This window comes from Pseudorca crassidens, chromosome 2 (assembly GCF_039906515.1).
Source record: "Pseudorca crassidens isolate mPseCra1 chromosome 2, mPseCra1.hap1, whole genome shotgun sequence".
In the NCBI taxonomy this organism is placed as follows: Eukaryota; Metazoa; Chordata; class Mammalia; order Artiodactyla; family Delphinidae; genus Pseudorca; species Pseudorca crassidens.
The window spans coordinates 150789047-150805398 of NC_090297.1; the positions used below are offsets into that span (position 1 = coordinate 150789047).

General features: G+C 42.1%; 1 protein-coding gene across 2 annotated transcripts in view; it reads left to right on the top strand.

Annotated features, from left to right (window-relative positions):
* The first annotated feature begins 379 nt into the window (after nt 1-379).
* DSTYK (dual serine/threonine and tyrosine protein kinase) overlaps nt 380-16352 on the top strand; it is a 56376-nt gene continuing 40403 nt past the window's right edge. Inside the window, exon 1 of one of the 2 annotated variants that reach the window (XM_067729257.1) lies at nt 380-832. In XM_067729257.1, coding sequence (XP_067585358.1) covers nt 568-832 — 265 coding nt within the window. In that variant the 5' untranslated portion in view covers nt 380-567. The remainder of the gene's footprint in view (nt 833-16352) is intronic. The other variant, XM_067729256.1, reaches the window with a different exon arrangement.

The following is a 16352-nucleotide window of genomic DNA, read 5'->3' on the forward strand; positions in this document are numbered from 1 at the left end:
TTGGAAAGTGAGAGTCATTTAGGGTAGCCATGGAGACAGTACTAGCCTCAGTCTTGTTTCCTTACTTTTCTTTGCTATTAAAATCTTTCGCTCTGATTTCAGTAAGGCACCCCTCCTTCTGCAGGAGTCCGGGTTCTGCAGGTGCTCTCTCTCCTCAGGGACACTTCTGTAGGGAGCAGGAACATGCTTTTAAGTCGGGAAGAGCGTGTGAGCTCTGTGTGAAAACGGGGGAGATGTATACCAAAGGACGGTCGGTCGCATCCACAGTCTCCAGGTTTTGGAGCTCGGCCCCGGCCCAGACTACAAGTCCCAGGAGACCCCGCAGTGACGGGGTGCTCCGGTGATCGTTCCCTCATTCCTCTGGATAGTGGAGATAAAGGTTCCGTTCGCAGCGCACTGCGGTTTGGTTTGTTTTCAACGGCGGTGACGGAGGTTGGGAACCCGGCCGACTGCAGGCGGGGGCGTCAGGAGGCGGATTCCTCCTGCCCTAAGCACTGGGGGGCGGGAGGAGGGGAGCCGGACCAGAGGGCCGGGCACCAAGCCGCGAAGGCAGAGCAGGCTGAGGCGATGGAGGGCGACGGGGTGCCGTGGGGGAGCGAGCCGGACTCGGGTCCCGGCCCGGGAGGCGGCGGAATGATCCGCGAGCTGTGCCGGGGCTTTGGCCGCTACCGCCGCTACCTGGGACGGCTGAGGCAGAACCTGCGCGAAACGCAGAAGTTCTTCCGCGACATCAAGGGCTCCCACAACCACAGCTGTCCCTCCTCCCCCACGGAAGGCGGCGGGGCTGAGCGCGGCCCTGCCGGCGATGTCGCCGAGATCGGGCTGCAGGCGGGTAAGGAGGGTAGCCGTGAGGAAGACAGGGCTGGAGAGGCAAACTGAGGGTGGGCCACACCCCTGCCCCTGCAAACAACCCCGGGAAGAGGCGGAAAGTGGAAGAAGGGCCGCGTGGCGAGGCCCCCGGACCTGAGCTGGCCGGATCCGAGATGCCGTGGGAGGGCATCTCTCGGGGTGGGGGAGGGGCTCCAAGGACTCGGCCGCGGGGACCAGAGGGCAAGGGGCGCCCGAAGGCAGGAGTGCCAGGAGCAGGATCCAGGGGACCGGGCTGTGCACGGGCGGGAGGGCGGAGGGCCCCAGTTTGAGAGGGCGGAGGTTAAGCCTCGGAGTGAGGAAAGTTGCTCTGAGTTCGGGGATGAGCAGTTGTGGTCAGAGTCCCAGTTAGGGATGGTGGAATGGAGGGATGGAGGACGGGCGGTAGGCAGGGAGCCCTAGGAGGCCAGGGAACTGTAGTGGATTTTGTGTGTCCGATGTGTGTGTGTGTGTGTGTGTGTGTGCGCGCGCGCGCGCGTCTGTGTGTTTGACTATGTGAAATACGCTTGCATCAATCATTTGGCAACTCTGTGAAAGGAATGTACTGGGGAATGGGGCTGGGGTCGCTAAAGGAAAGGATGTCTGATGGGTGCCAGGGAATTGCCAGAGATGCGGATTGTGTTTAGGGTGAAGAAGTTAGACAGGGAAAGGATCGTTTTTTGGTCCTGAAATTTGACTTGATTCTCTCTGGGATGTGTTAGAGGCCCTAAAGCATTTAAAATCGTGCAGCGTTTTTGACCTTTCCTAATTTGCTTCCTCTTAAACTGCTGTTGGTGGGGAACTGGAGGGTTTGATAACTTGGTCTAATTAGGAAATAACAGATTGGATGGAAGAAGGGACTGGCATCCCATGCAGACAGATACCTTGGGACAGTATAGCAGTCAGTGGGTTTCATTGAGTGATTCTCTAACTAAAGTGTGTATTAAGATTAATGTTGAAAATATCTCAGGCTCTATCCCACAGATTGATTATGTCTAGTGGGTGGGTCCTAAGAATCTAAACGCAAGCCATGGGTAGGGATTCTGACGCAAGTGGGCCAGCAAGCACACTTTCAGAAACACTAATTTAGATGCTGACAGCAAATTTGAACATGAGGCGTAGAATACAGTGAATTCTTAAACTCTTCAGAGTTTGTGTGTTGGGCCCTATATTTCCAAAGTTGCATGTTTAATATCCTAAATTTGTCTGAGACTCCAGAAATGGTGATAAAAATAAGATTCTGATTGATGATATTCCACTTAGTTGGCCTGGATGTAAATAAAAAAGCTTTTATTTTACCTCATGGGATAAGTGGGACAAGGGGGTATGACTAGCTTTTCTGAAGTTGTGGTTTTGCCATCTTCTGCCCAGAGATTTGTTATTCTTAAAATGGACCCATAGAGGGAACTAATTTCTGTGAGGCTATCAAAAACAATTGGTGAGAAGGGCAGATGTTTTCAGGGATGAGCCCCAGAACGTGTACTTTCACCCTCTCCCTCAGCAATGCTTTCCAGCGGCTTTCCCTGCTGCTCACAAGTTTTTCTTATAGCTTATCTTAAAAAGCCCTCTGTTGCTGTAATTTTTTAACAACTATTTTAGAATTACTACTGATAAAAAATCAGAGAGTAGATTCACCTCAGAGAGATGGAGGTTTTCAAGGCACCTTGGCTGGCTCTTGTTTTTATTCTTTAAAAGCCAACTTAAGAAATACAAATGCACCTTTGTATTTTGCCTCATTGGCTTTTCTAGTTGACTGCATCATGAACTAATCTTTTCGTATTTAACTCTCTTCACCTTCTGGAGTCTGTCCATCTGAAATAAAAACCAGGAGAGGGTACAGATGACAGGACTGGGAGCCATTTGATTTTGTTCCATGAAATGCTTCCATTCCTTTAGTGTGGACAGTTTTATTTTTGGAGGTGAAAAGGAGCATCAGGAGAAATTAGTGAGGTGGCACTTACTGTGTATATTTTGGGGATGCCATTTTCCCAGCTGTTTAGGTGATTGTGTTAGAAAGTAGAAACCATTCCTTAAAAGACACCTAGCTCAAAAAAAAAAAAAAAAAAAAGACAACTAGCTCTTGTTCTCTCCCTTTACAGACTATCTTTAGAAGGTCAAGTTCATTCAGAGACTGTCTCAACTTTCTTCTGTGAATGTTGGTTTCTGATTAATAGGAACTTGAAATTTTAAGCGAAGGAACACTCAATTCTTAACGTCAATTCTTAAAACCTCTTTTGAAGGTTTAAATTATCATTTCAGAATGGAAGTGTCTTCTAGGTTGGATGTAGTATGGTATTTGAGCAATTGAAGATCATGGATTAACTGTAAATTTTTATTATTTCACTTTTAACCACAAAAGAGATGGGAACAACCCCCCAAATAATGCTTCCTTCTTATTTTTCACAGTTTTCAATTCACTGAGGGCAGTATAGTGAGTATATAATGTACATGATGTTTTAGAAGTTAAAAAGTAGGTGGAATCTAAAATGAGAGTAGCTTGGCCTGTACAGGGAAAACTGAATTATAATGAAACCGCCTTGATTCAGTTCCTCCTTTTCTTCCCAAAGCACTGGCCTTCTTTTCACGTAACTATAGGGAATGAGAGCCCGTCTATCTGTTGATTTTCCTCTGTCAGAGGGTTCAGAAGTAATGAGATAAAGGCTTTGACCACTTCTGAAGACAGGCAGAATGGAGTACTACAGAGTAGCAGAGGGAGAAGTATTTTTCTTGTTTTATGATCTAGTAGAGTTCCAAGCTGTTGCAGTGTATCATAAACCTCTCAATTTTAAGAAATTGGAATGACTTAAATGTATTTAGTTGGAATGCTTTAATCTGTGCCACATTCCTTTCTTCCTGGTTCCGCTCCTTACTAACTGAGTGACCTTGGGCAGATCACAACGGCGCTGTGCCACGGTTTTCTCATCTGGAAATGAGGATTATAATCATAGTAGTTGCCTCTAGGGTTGTTGGGAGTTAGTATATGTGTTTAGAACAGTGCCTGGTAAGGTGCTGTGTAAGTATTAGCTATTACTAGTCAATAAACATTTGAGCCCCTGGTAATGGGGTTAAAAAGTAAAAACAAACGTTGGTCTTGGCCTTGGGTTAGTGGAGATCAGTCTTCCCCTTCTATAGTTTTCTGCTAAGAAAGAAAAAAAAATATAATTATCATTACAGTGCACCTGTTTGTTTATGTTGGATGAGGGAGGAAAAGGACTATCGAAGATCTGAACCTGGCCCTCTAGAAAGGGGTAATCTAATCTCAGCCATATGCATACGCAACATATAAAGTAGAAAAATTGGAAAAAGCTAAAGGTAGATTATAGGCATTTTATGTGAGTTACAGTTCTTAGGTTTTTATAGCTCTTTGCCATTGGTTTGCTAACAACTTCGTTTCTCCAACATCCTTCACCCTCTTTTGGTTGCCAGAATTAAAAGGGAGAAGAAAAGCACTAGTGTACTTATTTATTTAAGAAAAGCCCTAGTGCACATTTTTCTTGGACTTGTTAGACAGAAATTTGTATGGATAATACAGTTTAAGTGGCAGAGTGGCATCTGGGCAAGGGATGGAAAGTTGGGAGAGAGGATTTTCTTTACAGCCTGGTTTCTTATAGTTGCCATCTTCATGGGGCTGAGGGGTGGAGGGGAGTCGGTTGTGGGGTAAATCAGCCAGAGACTGGGAAGGGTGTGCTTTCTAGTAATTTGCCATGATCTGTTTAGAAGAGCTGCCTCAGCATTTCAACAGAAGCTTAGCAGAGATGGTGCTATAACTGTGATTCTTATTTGTTACTTGTATTACCTTAGATGAACAAAACCCCATTTCCCCAATTATATCTAAAACTTTCACTTTCTCTCAATTTTCTTCCTGTATGGAAGCAGCATATAGTAGTCAAAAGTTTTAACCACCATTGTTTTCTGGTGTAACAAGTGGAAAAAAAAAAAGTAGTCAAAAGCAAGCACAAGCACTTGAATCAGACCTGAGTTCCTCTTCTAGTTCAGCCTTTTATTAACCGTGGGACTTGGGGCAAGTTACTTAACCTATTGGAGTCTTGGTTTCTTCATATGTAAAATGGGAGTGATATAGAATGCCACATATTATATGAATGCATCTATTTGAAATGTCCAGAACAGGCAAATTCATAAAGACAGAAAGTAGATTAGTGATTGCCAGGGGATGGGAGGAGAGGAAAATGAGGAATAACTGCTAATGGGTATGGGATTTCTTCCTGGGCAATAAAAATGTTCTAGAATTAGATAGTGGTCATGGTTGTACAACTTTGTGAATAGGCTAGAAACCACTACATTGTGTGGTTTTAAAGTGTGAGTTTTATGATATGTGAATTATATCTAAATAAATAAATAGAATGGGAGTGATAATGTCACCTCACAAAGTTGTTGTGATATTTAGAGATAATATACATTAAAGCACTTAGCACAGGCATATAGTTAGTACTAAACATACGTGACATTTGAATGTGTGTGTGTATGTACTTGGTGAACATTAGATTAGGAGGCTGGAACAGGGGTGTCGGGGGAAGAATAAGAGGAGTGATGAATGGAATGAGGAACAGAACAGTTTTGAGCTGAAGCCAGATTTAGGCCCAGGTCTCTAAGCTCCCAGTCCCGTTCTGCTTCTGTGACTCCTCCCTTGTTCTTTCCTGATCTGGCCATGGGAATAGAAAATGCACCCTGGCAATGGAGAGATTACGTTACAAGTGAGTCATAACCCAGGCTCCATAGCTTGACATGGAACCATAATCTACTTCAGTGGGAGATTTTATCTGATTGAGTGAGTATAATGTGACACTACCTACTCAAGCCTTTTATACCAATTTCCAGTCCCTTTCCTTTCCCCTTCCTAATCTTCCTTTGCTAGGATAATCTGTTTCCCATGGCACGGGGCAGCGCACTACTAAAAAGGCTTGGATAATTCTGCCTGCTCTTGAAAGAAAAGACATTATTACCTTTAAGATTATTATAATTTTTAATATGTTTAGTTTAGTCTTAAAAGGCATTACTGATTTCAATATGGTTAGTTCTTCAGCCTTGCAAGTAGCATTTAAAGAAAGCATGGATTTAAATAAAAATCCATCTGGTCTTTAGATTTTGTTATGCTCTGTCCACTTTCCAGTCATCAGCATTTATTTCTCCATGCTTCTCTGTCTCACTATGTTAAGTCAACAAAGAATCTTCCTGCAATAAATGCACTTCTCAAAAGCAATCTTTTGAAACTAGAACCTCAAAAAATATGTTACTGAAGTAAAGGGAAATATGAATTTCACCTTAAACCTATTGCTCAATTCCTATAGGCTCTGGACATACAGGTCATGTTTTTATTTATTTATTCATATGATAGCTATGGATAGATTTGTCTTATCTCGCTTACTAGATCGCGAACTCCTAAGGGTAAAGAGTGACCTACCATAGTGCTTTGTACATAACAGGCAAGTCTCTGTTAGATCGTTTACATATCTGGTAGATATTGGAATAATGTTTTTTTCCACTCCAGAAGGGCAATTTTTCCCCCATGAAAGATATGGGATTTTGTATCTTTGCCAAGATTTTCCTCTCTGGGCCCCTAAAATAGAACAATGATAAGCATTTGATAGATGACTCATTAGGCTGGAGCTGCTAGTATCCCAAAGAATGATTTTCATGTCCCAAAGAATGAGTTGCATGCAACACCGGAGCTTCACCATGATATGGGAAGTAAATATTCATTCACTCAACAAATCTTTATTAATGCCTAACTTTGTACTGGGTACAGGACACACAATGGTGAAACATTGTCCAACTAATTGATATTTTAAATTCTAAGCTGATGTTAGAATTGTTAGAATTCTAACACGTTAGAATGTTGTTAGATGTTAGATGCTAGAATGTTAGAATGAAAGAAAGAAGGATTAGTGTTTCATCATGTTCCCTCTAGAGGATTTCCTACACATTGGTTTCCTGCTTAACCATTAGTCTTTGAGGACAGGAGGATAAGGCATATGAGAAATTCTAAGATTAAATGGCATTGATAAAAACAGTAGTTGAGATGCTTTACTAACTTTCTGACAGTACAGGAAAACTAGCCCCAGTCTGTCTCTGGGATGGAATAACTATAATTGTCTTGTTTGCATGGTTCAAAAGCAGAATGCATTCATGAAGATTGTTGTTAGGGTATCTTTTATCTTCATCAGAGGTTACTCACAGGGATGCCAATATGAAGCGTGTGAGGAGTGTGGGTGGATGCGGTTTTTTCCCTAACTGTTTTAAGACCTAAGGTGAATTTGCTCTTTACTTTTTGTAGGAAAATAGTTCACCTCTAGGGATAGTGGGTTTTGCTTCCTGCGTGGTCCAGGGAATCTGAATGGTGTCATTCATAACAAGAGTGTAGAGTCCCTGTGAAAGATGCAGCTTTTCTTTCATGACTCTCAGAGGTCTGACTGGAGTCCCCTGTAGGATTTTCAGTCTAAGTATAGGCCACCCCATGCTTGAAAATTGATTCCATTCTTTGCCAAATGGGGAGTCTGGTAATCTTGGGGATCCTGGAACTTGACACTTTAACAGAGGAGAACAGATGTAGCAGTGGTTATGTGCCCCCTTGCTTAAAGCTATAAATCAGCCTCTCTGAGAAAGTCTCCTTATAGATAGTATTCCTCCAAAGTCCAAACCAAAACTCTCTGAAGGAAAGTAGGTCAGAGCATGGGGACTCATCAGAATCCCCTGTGGGACCCTGGTTGAATTGCCCATCACATGCGGTGCCTTCTCTGTCGTATTTAGTAGGCAGTGTGCAGTGTGAGTGGTTTGGACGTGTCCCCAGCCTGTGGGGTGCCATGTGGCTGCGGGAACCTTTTGACCGCAAGTCTTTGGAGTTGGGCTTTATAATGTGCTTCCGTTCCCTGGGGTGGTGTTCTCTGGGCAGGAAGATGGGAAGTAGAACTTGAGGATTGTTTTGCTTTTCACTTGTTTAATAAGACATCAAAACTATCCCAAAGAATAGTAATAGCTTATGTATTCATAAAAGCCCTTGACTATTAAAAAAAAAACCCTCATACTTCTTTTTAAAAAAATGCTTTTATCACTTTTATTTTACTCAGATATAAAAAAAGGTCTAATTTTAGCTTCATCAGATTAAGACTTCAGTGTGTTATTTATGCCAGACAGATTTTACCCTTTCTAGTTTATATAATGGGAGAGAATTATATTTCCCAGGATTTTCTTGGTTAAGCCAAGCTTTCCAGACTAAAGATTAAGTAAGGCCGTATCATAAAAGCAACTGGATAACAAGACTAATTTGAATAAAAGCTCTGTTTTTATTCAAATTAGAGAGACAGTGACTGAACCAATATGGAGCTTACTTTTTTAGGAATATTCTGTGCAATATACTGTAGCCTGAACTTTTAATATTATGGAGATATGTAGGGGCAAAAAGGAATGAAGAACTTGGGGGAAAACAGCTAGTAGGAGAAGTCATTCTTATTCTTTTGGCATATAAGAAGTCCTCTGGGGAAACCTATCTCAGTTTCTCCTGATTGAACAATTGGCCTGCTCTGCTGGCTCATATTCCATGGAGAAAAGTGGAGAAGTTCTGCTGTTGCAACTTGGAAACGTGGTTGGTTAGTCGAGGATAAAAGTAGTTGGCCTGTGATAAAGAGGCCTGAGCTGCAGAAGAAGTGGAGGTGTGTTCCCTACTGCTGCACATCAGGAGGCCGCTGCAGGCAGTGCAAGGTCAAGCTTCTTCTGGTGGCTTCTTGTTCAATGCACTGGATGGTTATAGGTAACTTTCATCAAAGTGTCCTGTCCTGGAGTGGGTGTTTGTGTATACTGCTTAGTCTTGAGGACTTGGGTTCTAAATCTGATCCTGAACTACTTGTTTAGATGAGTGCCTTGTACTCCCCAGACTCAGAACTGGCATCAGAAAATGATCACAGGAAGATTGAGGAGAAAGAAGGTAATGTGCAGGGCAGAAGTGGCGACAGTGAGGAAACTTATTGTTTAAATTGTATTATTACTGTATATGATGTATTTTTTACCTGCTGGGTTTTTTTTTTTTTTTTTTGCGGTACACGGGCCTCTCACTGTTGTGGCCTCTCCCGTTGCTGAGCACAGGCTCTGGACGCGCAGGCTCAACGGCCATGGCTCACGGGCCCAGCCGCTCCGCGGCATGTGGGATCTTCCCAGACCGGGGCATGAACCCGTGTCCCCTGCGTCGGCAGGTGGACTCTCAACCACTGCGCCACCAGGGAAGCCCAGTTTTTTTGATGAATAAAATTCTATCTCTTAATCTCTTTTCTCTGAGATCCAGACCTGGATACATTTTGCTGGTTATCTTTTTGGCCAATATTTTAAAAATTATTTTGAAATAATTTCAAATTTATGTAAATGTCACCAGAACAGTACAAAGAGTTCTCATACCCACTCCACACAGGTTCTCCAGTTGTTAAGATTTTATTGCATTTGCCCCATCACCTAATCTCTCTCTTTCTATTATAATATATGTATATATTTTTCGGAACCTTGTGAAAGTGAGCTCTAGATAGGTTGTCTTATCTCTTCTAAACACTTCCAGTGTGCATTTCTCCCAAACAAGGACATGCTATCAGCATGCAACTTCCCAAATCAGGAAATCAACATTGAGTCAGTATTACCATCCAGTCCATGGACCCCATTTAAGTTTTGCCAACTGTCCCAGTCGTGTCTTTTTCTTTTGATCCAGGATCCTGTCCAGGAGCACATGTTGCATTTAGTTATCATGTGTCTTCAGACTCGCCGAATGTGGACAGTCTCTCGGCCTTTCCCTGGCATTTATATCTTTGGCAGGTTTAAAGAGAAGGCTTTACATTCTATGGGATGACCCTCAGCCTGGATCTAGCTGCTTCCTCATGACTAGACTCAGGTCATGAGCTCTCAGCAGGACTAGGCACAGAAATGACGTGATATGCAGTCACATCAGGGGTACATGTTGTCGGCCCACCCACCCTTGGAGATGTTAAGCTTGATCTCTGGTCATGTTGGTGTCCTTTAGATTTCTCCACCTTAAAGTCACACTTTTTCCTTTTGCAATTGATTAGTCTTTTGTGGGAAGGTGTTCTAAGGTTTCACGGATGATCTTGTTCCTGAAAATGCCTCCCTCCACTAGACCTAGCATCCATTGACAACGCCCACCTGCCTCAGTGGTGGTTTTTCTATCCACTATTTCTTCTATATTTCTTAGTTGGTATTTGCAAAGTTAGAGCATTCCTTTTCCATTGTTTGTTTATTATTTATTTATATCAGTGTGGGACTTCTGAATTTTTTCAATGGATTATAATTTCTTATTATCATTTAAAAAAAATTTTATGCTTAAATTGTCCCCAGTCCAGTGAGTAAGCCCCCCTTTGAGGTGGTTCCTGTGTCATTTTTAACACATTCCCACCATTGGATCATTCTTAATGGTAACTAGCTGAAAGAAGCTGCCTTCCAAATGACAGAAACTAAGCCCTGAGTGAAGCATGGGGTCGGCTTCTTCGAAGAAGCGCTTCCATCTCTGCATCCCGTAAATTACAGCTTCAGCTGCCAGCTGCCTTTCTATTCCCTCTGCAGCTCGACCAGCCTCAGGAGCAGTTTCTCCCAGAAGAGAACTTGTCAGCAGGCTGCTGAGTATGGTCTCTTCATGTCGCATGGCTCCCAGGACATATAAGCCCTGCGGGGGGGGGGGGGGGTGGTATGGGCAGGGGAAAGGGTGGGGGGAGGTTATGTCCCCCTTCCCAGGTACCAGTACAGTCTGCTTTTCAAAAGCTGTTCAAGATGTTAACATGACCACCAGGTAGGATAACTTGAGTGACATTTCTGCCAGCTTGACTTTCAGCTTCCAACAAGAGCTTTAGCTGCTTGAGTACATTTCCATCTCTAATCTCCAAAAACCATCCCCTTCAACCAAAATACCTTATATTATTTGGTCCTGAAGATTCTGAAACCCAGACTCTTCCTTAAATGGGGATGCCCCTTCTAAAATTCAGAATCCTTTAAATTTAGCTGAAGGTCAGAGAGCTTGTTTGGGAATGATAAATAAATGCTTCTTGGCAGAATTATTTCTCTCTCAGCTCCTGGGGTTTTTGTAGCTCAATACTTTGAAGCTTGTAGTAGAATTGATTGTAGTAGAAAGACTGTATAATGTTCATTTCTCAATTTAGGATTTGTTCTGTACTCTTGGCACATGTAGTTAATAACAAATAAAACATCACTACTTATTTGTGGAAATGCATATTTGTATCACTGATTACTTCAGTGACTTATATAAAATCCTTTGTATTTAACTCACTTTCAGAGAGGACTTCAAGTTCAGTGTTAAAGGTGAGGTAAAAAATTGTACCGAAGGAGGGAGATCCTTGGGTATCAGGAACAAGTATTGCAGTAGTAACTCAGCTGAGACCTGAATTGACTCTGAAGCCCCATCAACCTTATGAGTTTCAAGAATAGGATAAGGCAAAGATAGAGTTCCACTTCACTTATTCCATATAGTGCCTTCCCTCCTTGGCCATGGACTATACCTTACCCGGCTTTCACTCATATTATTGACTGGGATGGAAAACAGGCAAGAAGGAGAGTGTGATGATATAAATCCATTACTCCAAAAACAATTTAAGCAACGTATCTAACCTAACGGGTCACTAGAGACATCAAAAGGTCATTAACGAGAGATTGGTTCAAGATGGTGGAGTAGAAGGACGTGCTCTCATGCCCTCTTGCGAGAACACCAGAATCACAACTAATTGCTGAACAATCATTGACAGGAAGACATGGGAACTCACCAAAAAAGATACCCCGCATCCAAAGACAAAGGAGAAGCCACAATGAGATGGTAGGAGGGGCACAATCACAATAAAATCAAATCCCATAAGTGCTGGGTGGGTGACTTACAAACTGGAGAACACTTATACCACAGAAGTCCACCCACTGGAGTGAAGGTTCTGAGCCCCACGTCAGGATTCCGAACCTGGGGGTCTGCCAATGGGAGGAGGAATTCCTAGAGAACCAGACTTTGAAGGCTAGTGGGATCTGACTGCAGGACTTCGACAGGACTGGGGGAAACAGAGACTCCACTCTTGGGGGGCACACACAAAGTAGTGTGTGCATCGGGACCCAGGGGAAGGAGCAGTGACCCCAGGGGAGACTGAACCAGACCTACCGGCTAGTGTTGGAGGGTCTCCTGCAGAGGCGGGGGGTGGCTCTGTCTCACCGTGAGGACAAGGACACTGGCAGCAGAAGTTCTGGGAAGTACTCCTTGCCGTGAGCCCTCCCAGAGTCTGCCATTAGCCCCACCAAAGAGCCCAGGTAGGCTCCAGTGTTGGGTTGCCTCAGGCCAAAGAACCAACAGGGAGGGAACCCAGCCCCACCCATCAGCAGTCAAGTGGATTAAAGTTTTACTGAGCTCTGCCCACCAGAGCAAGGGCCAGCTCTACCCACCACCAGTCCCTCCCATCAGGAAACTTGCACAAGCCTTTTAGATAGCCTCATCCACCAGAGGGCAGACAGCAGAAGCAAGAAGAACTACAATCTTGCAGCCTGTGGAACTAAAACCACATTCACAGAAAGACAGACAAGATGAAAAGGCAGAGGGCTATGTACCAGATGAAGGAACAAGATAAAACCCCAGAAAAACAACTGAAGTGGAGATAGGCAGCCTTTCAAAAAAAGAATTCAGAATAATGATAGTGAAGATGATTCAGGACCTCAGAAAAAGAATGGAGGCAAAGATCGAGAAGATGCAAGAAATGTTTAACAAAGACCGCGAGGGCTTCCCTGGTGGCACAGTGGTTGAGAGTCCGCCTGCCAATGCAGGGGACACGGGTTCGTGCCCCGGTCTGGGAGGATCCCACATGCCGCGGAGCAGCTGGGCCTGTGAGCCATGGCTGCTGAGCCTGCGCATCTGGAGTCTGTGCTCCGCAACAGGAGAGGCCACAGTGGTGAGAGGCCTGCATACCACAAAAAAAAAACCAAAAACAAAGACCGAGAAGAATTAAAGAACAAACAAACAGAGATGAACAATACAATAACTGAAATGAAAACTACACTAGAAGGAATCAATAGCAGAATAACTGAGGCAGAAGAACAGATAAGTGACCTGGAAGACAGAATGGTGGAATTCACTGCTGCGGAACAGAATAAAGAAAAAAGAATGAAAAGAAATGAAGACAGCCTAAGAGACCTGTGGGACAACATTAAACACAACAACATTCGCATTATAGGGGTCTCAGAAGGAGAAGAGAGAGAGAAAGGACGAGAGAAAATATTTGAAGAGATTATAGTCGAAAACTTCCCTAACATGGGGAAGGAAATAGCCACCCAAGTGCAGGAAGCACAGAGAGTCCCATACAGGATAAACCCAAGGAGAAACACGCCAAGACACATAGTAATCAAACTGGCAAAAATTAAAGACAAAGAAAAATTATTGAAAGCAGCAAGGGAAAAATGACAAATAACATACAAGGGAACTCCCATAAGGTTAACAGCTTACTTCTCAGCAGAAGCTCTACAAGCCAGAAGGGAGTGGCATGATTTACTTAAAGTGATGAAAGGGAAGAACCTACAACCAAGATTACTCTCCCTGGCAAGGATCTCATTCAGATTCGATGGAGAAATCAAAAGCTTTACAGACAAGCAAAAGCTAAGAGAATTCAGCACCACCAAACCAGCTCTACAGCAAATGCTAAGGGAACTTCTCTAAGTGGGAAACCCAAGAGAAGAAAAGGACCTACAAAAACAAACCCAAAATAATTCAGAAAATGGTCATAGGAACATACATATCGATAATTACCTTAAACGTGAATGGATTAAATGCTCCAACCAAAAGATACAGGCTTGCTGAATGGATACAAAAACAAGATCCATCTATATGCTGTCTACAAGAGACCCACTTCAGACCTAGGGACACATACAGACTGAAAGTGAGGGGATGGAAAAAGATATTCCATGCAAATGGAAATCAAAAGAAAGCTGGAGTAGCAATACTCATACCAGATAAAATAGACTTTAAAATTAAGAATGTTACAAGAGACAAGGAAGGACACTGCCTAATGATCAAAGGATCAATCCAAGAAGAAGATATAACAATTATATATGCACCCAACGTAGGAGCACCTCAATACATAAGGCAACCGCTAACAGCTATAAAGGAGGAAATCGACAGTAACACAATAATAGTGTGGGACTTTAACACCTCACAACAATGGACAGATCATCGAAACAAAATTAATAAGGAAACACAAGCTTTAAATGACACAATAGACAAGATAGATTTAATTGGTATTTATAGGACATTCCATCCAAATACAGCAGATTACACTTTCTTCTCAACTGCGCATGGAACATTCTCCAGGATAGATCACATCTTGGGTCACAAATCAAGACTCAAAATTTAAGAAAACTGAAATCATATCAAGCATGTTTTCTGACCACAATGTTATGAGATTAGAAATGAATTACAGGGAAAAAACCATAAAAAACACAAACACATGGAGGCTAAACAATACATTAGTAAATAACCAAGAGATCACTGAAGAAATCAAAGAGGCAATCAAAAAATACCTAGAGACAAATGACAATGAAAACACGATGATCCAAAACCTATGGGATGCAGCAAAAGCAGTTCTAAGAGGGAAGTTTATAGCTATACAAGCCTACCTCAAGAAACATCTCAAATAAACAATCTAACCTTAAACCTAAAGGAACTAGAGAAAGAAGAACAAACAAAACCCAAAGTTAGCAGAAGGAAAGAAATCATAAAGATCAGAGCAGAAATAAATGAAATAGAAACAAAGAAAACAATAGCAAAGATCAGTAAAACTAAAAGCTGGTTCTTTGAGAAGATAAACAAAATTGATAAACCGTTAGCCAGACTCATCAAGAAAAAGAGGGAGAGGACTCAAATCAATAAAATTAGAAATGAAAAAGGAGAAGTTACACAGACACCGCAGAAATACAAAGCATCCTACGATACTACTACAGGCAACTCTATGCCAGTAAAATGGACAACCTGGAAGAAATGGACAAATTCTTAGAAAGGTATAACCTTCCAAAACTGAACCAGGAGAAATAGAAAATATGAACAGACCAATCACAAGTAATGAAATTGAAACTGTGATTAAGAATCTTCCAACAAACAAAAGTCCAGGACCAGATGGCTTCACAGGTGAATTCTGTCAAACATTTAGAGAAGAGCTAACTCCCATCCTTCTCAAACTCTTCCAAAAAACTGCAGAGGAAGGAACCCTCCCAAACTCATACTATGAGGCCACCATCAACCTGATACCAAAACCAGACAAAGATACTACAAAAAAAGAAAGTTACAGACCAATATCACTGATGAATATAGATGCAAAAATGCTCAATTAAATACTAGCAAACAGAATCCAACAACACATTAAAAGGATCATATACCATGATCAAGTGGGATTTATCCCAGGGATGCAAGCATTCTTCAATATACGCAAATCAATCAATGTGATACAGCATATTAACAAATTGAAGAATAAAAACCATATGATCATCTCAATAGATGCAGAAAAAGCTTTTGACAAAATTCAACACCCATTTATGATAAAAACTCCCCAGAAAGTGGGCACAGAGGGAACCTACCTCAACATAATAAAGGCCATATACAACAAACCCACAGGAAACATCAGTCTCAATGGTGAAAAACTGAAAGCATTTCCTCTAAGATCAGGAACAAGACAAGGATGTCCACTCTCACGACTATTATTCAACATAGTTTTGGAAGTCCTAGCCAAGGCAATCAGAGAAGAAAAAGAAATAAAAGGAATACAAATTGGAAAAGAAGAAGTAAAACTGTCACTGTTTGCAGATGACATGATAATATACATAGAGAATCCTTAAGATGCCAACAGAAAACTACTGGAGCTAATCAATGAATTTGGTAAAGTTGCAGGATACAGAATTAATGCATTCCTATACACTAATGATGAAAAATCTGAAAGAGAAATAAAGGAAACACTCCCATTTACCATTGCAACAAAAAGAATAAAATACCTAGGAATAAACCTACCTAGGGAGACAAAAGACCTGTATGCAGAAAACTATAAGACACTGATGAAAGAAATTAAAGATGATACCAACAGATGGAGAGGTATACCATGTTCTTGGATTGGAAGAATTAACATTGTGAAAATGACTATACTATCCAAAGCAATCTACAGATTCAATGCAATCCCTATCAAATTACCAATGGCATATTTTACAGAACTAGAACAAAAAATCTTAACATTTGTATGGTGACACAAAAGACCCTGAATAGCCAAAGCAGTCTTGAGGGAAAAAAAAGGAGCTGGAGGAATCAGACTCCCTGACTTCAGACTATACTACAAAGCTACAGTAATCAAGACAATATGGTACTGGCACAAAAACAGAAACATAGATCAATGGAACAAGATAGAAAGCCCAGAGATAAACCCATTCACCTATGGTCAACTAGTCAATGCAAAGGAGGCAAGGATATACAATGGAGAAAAGACAGTCTCTTCAAT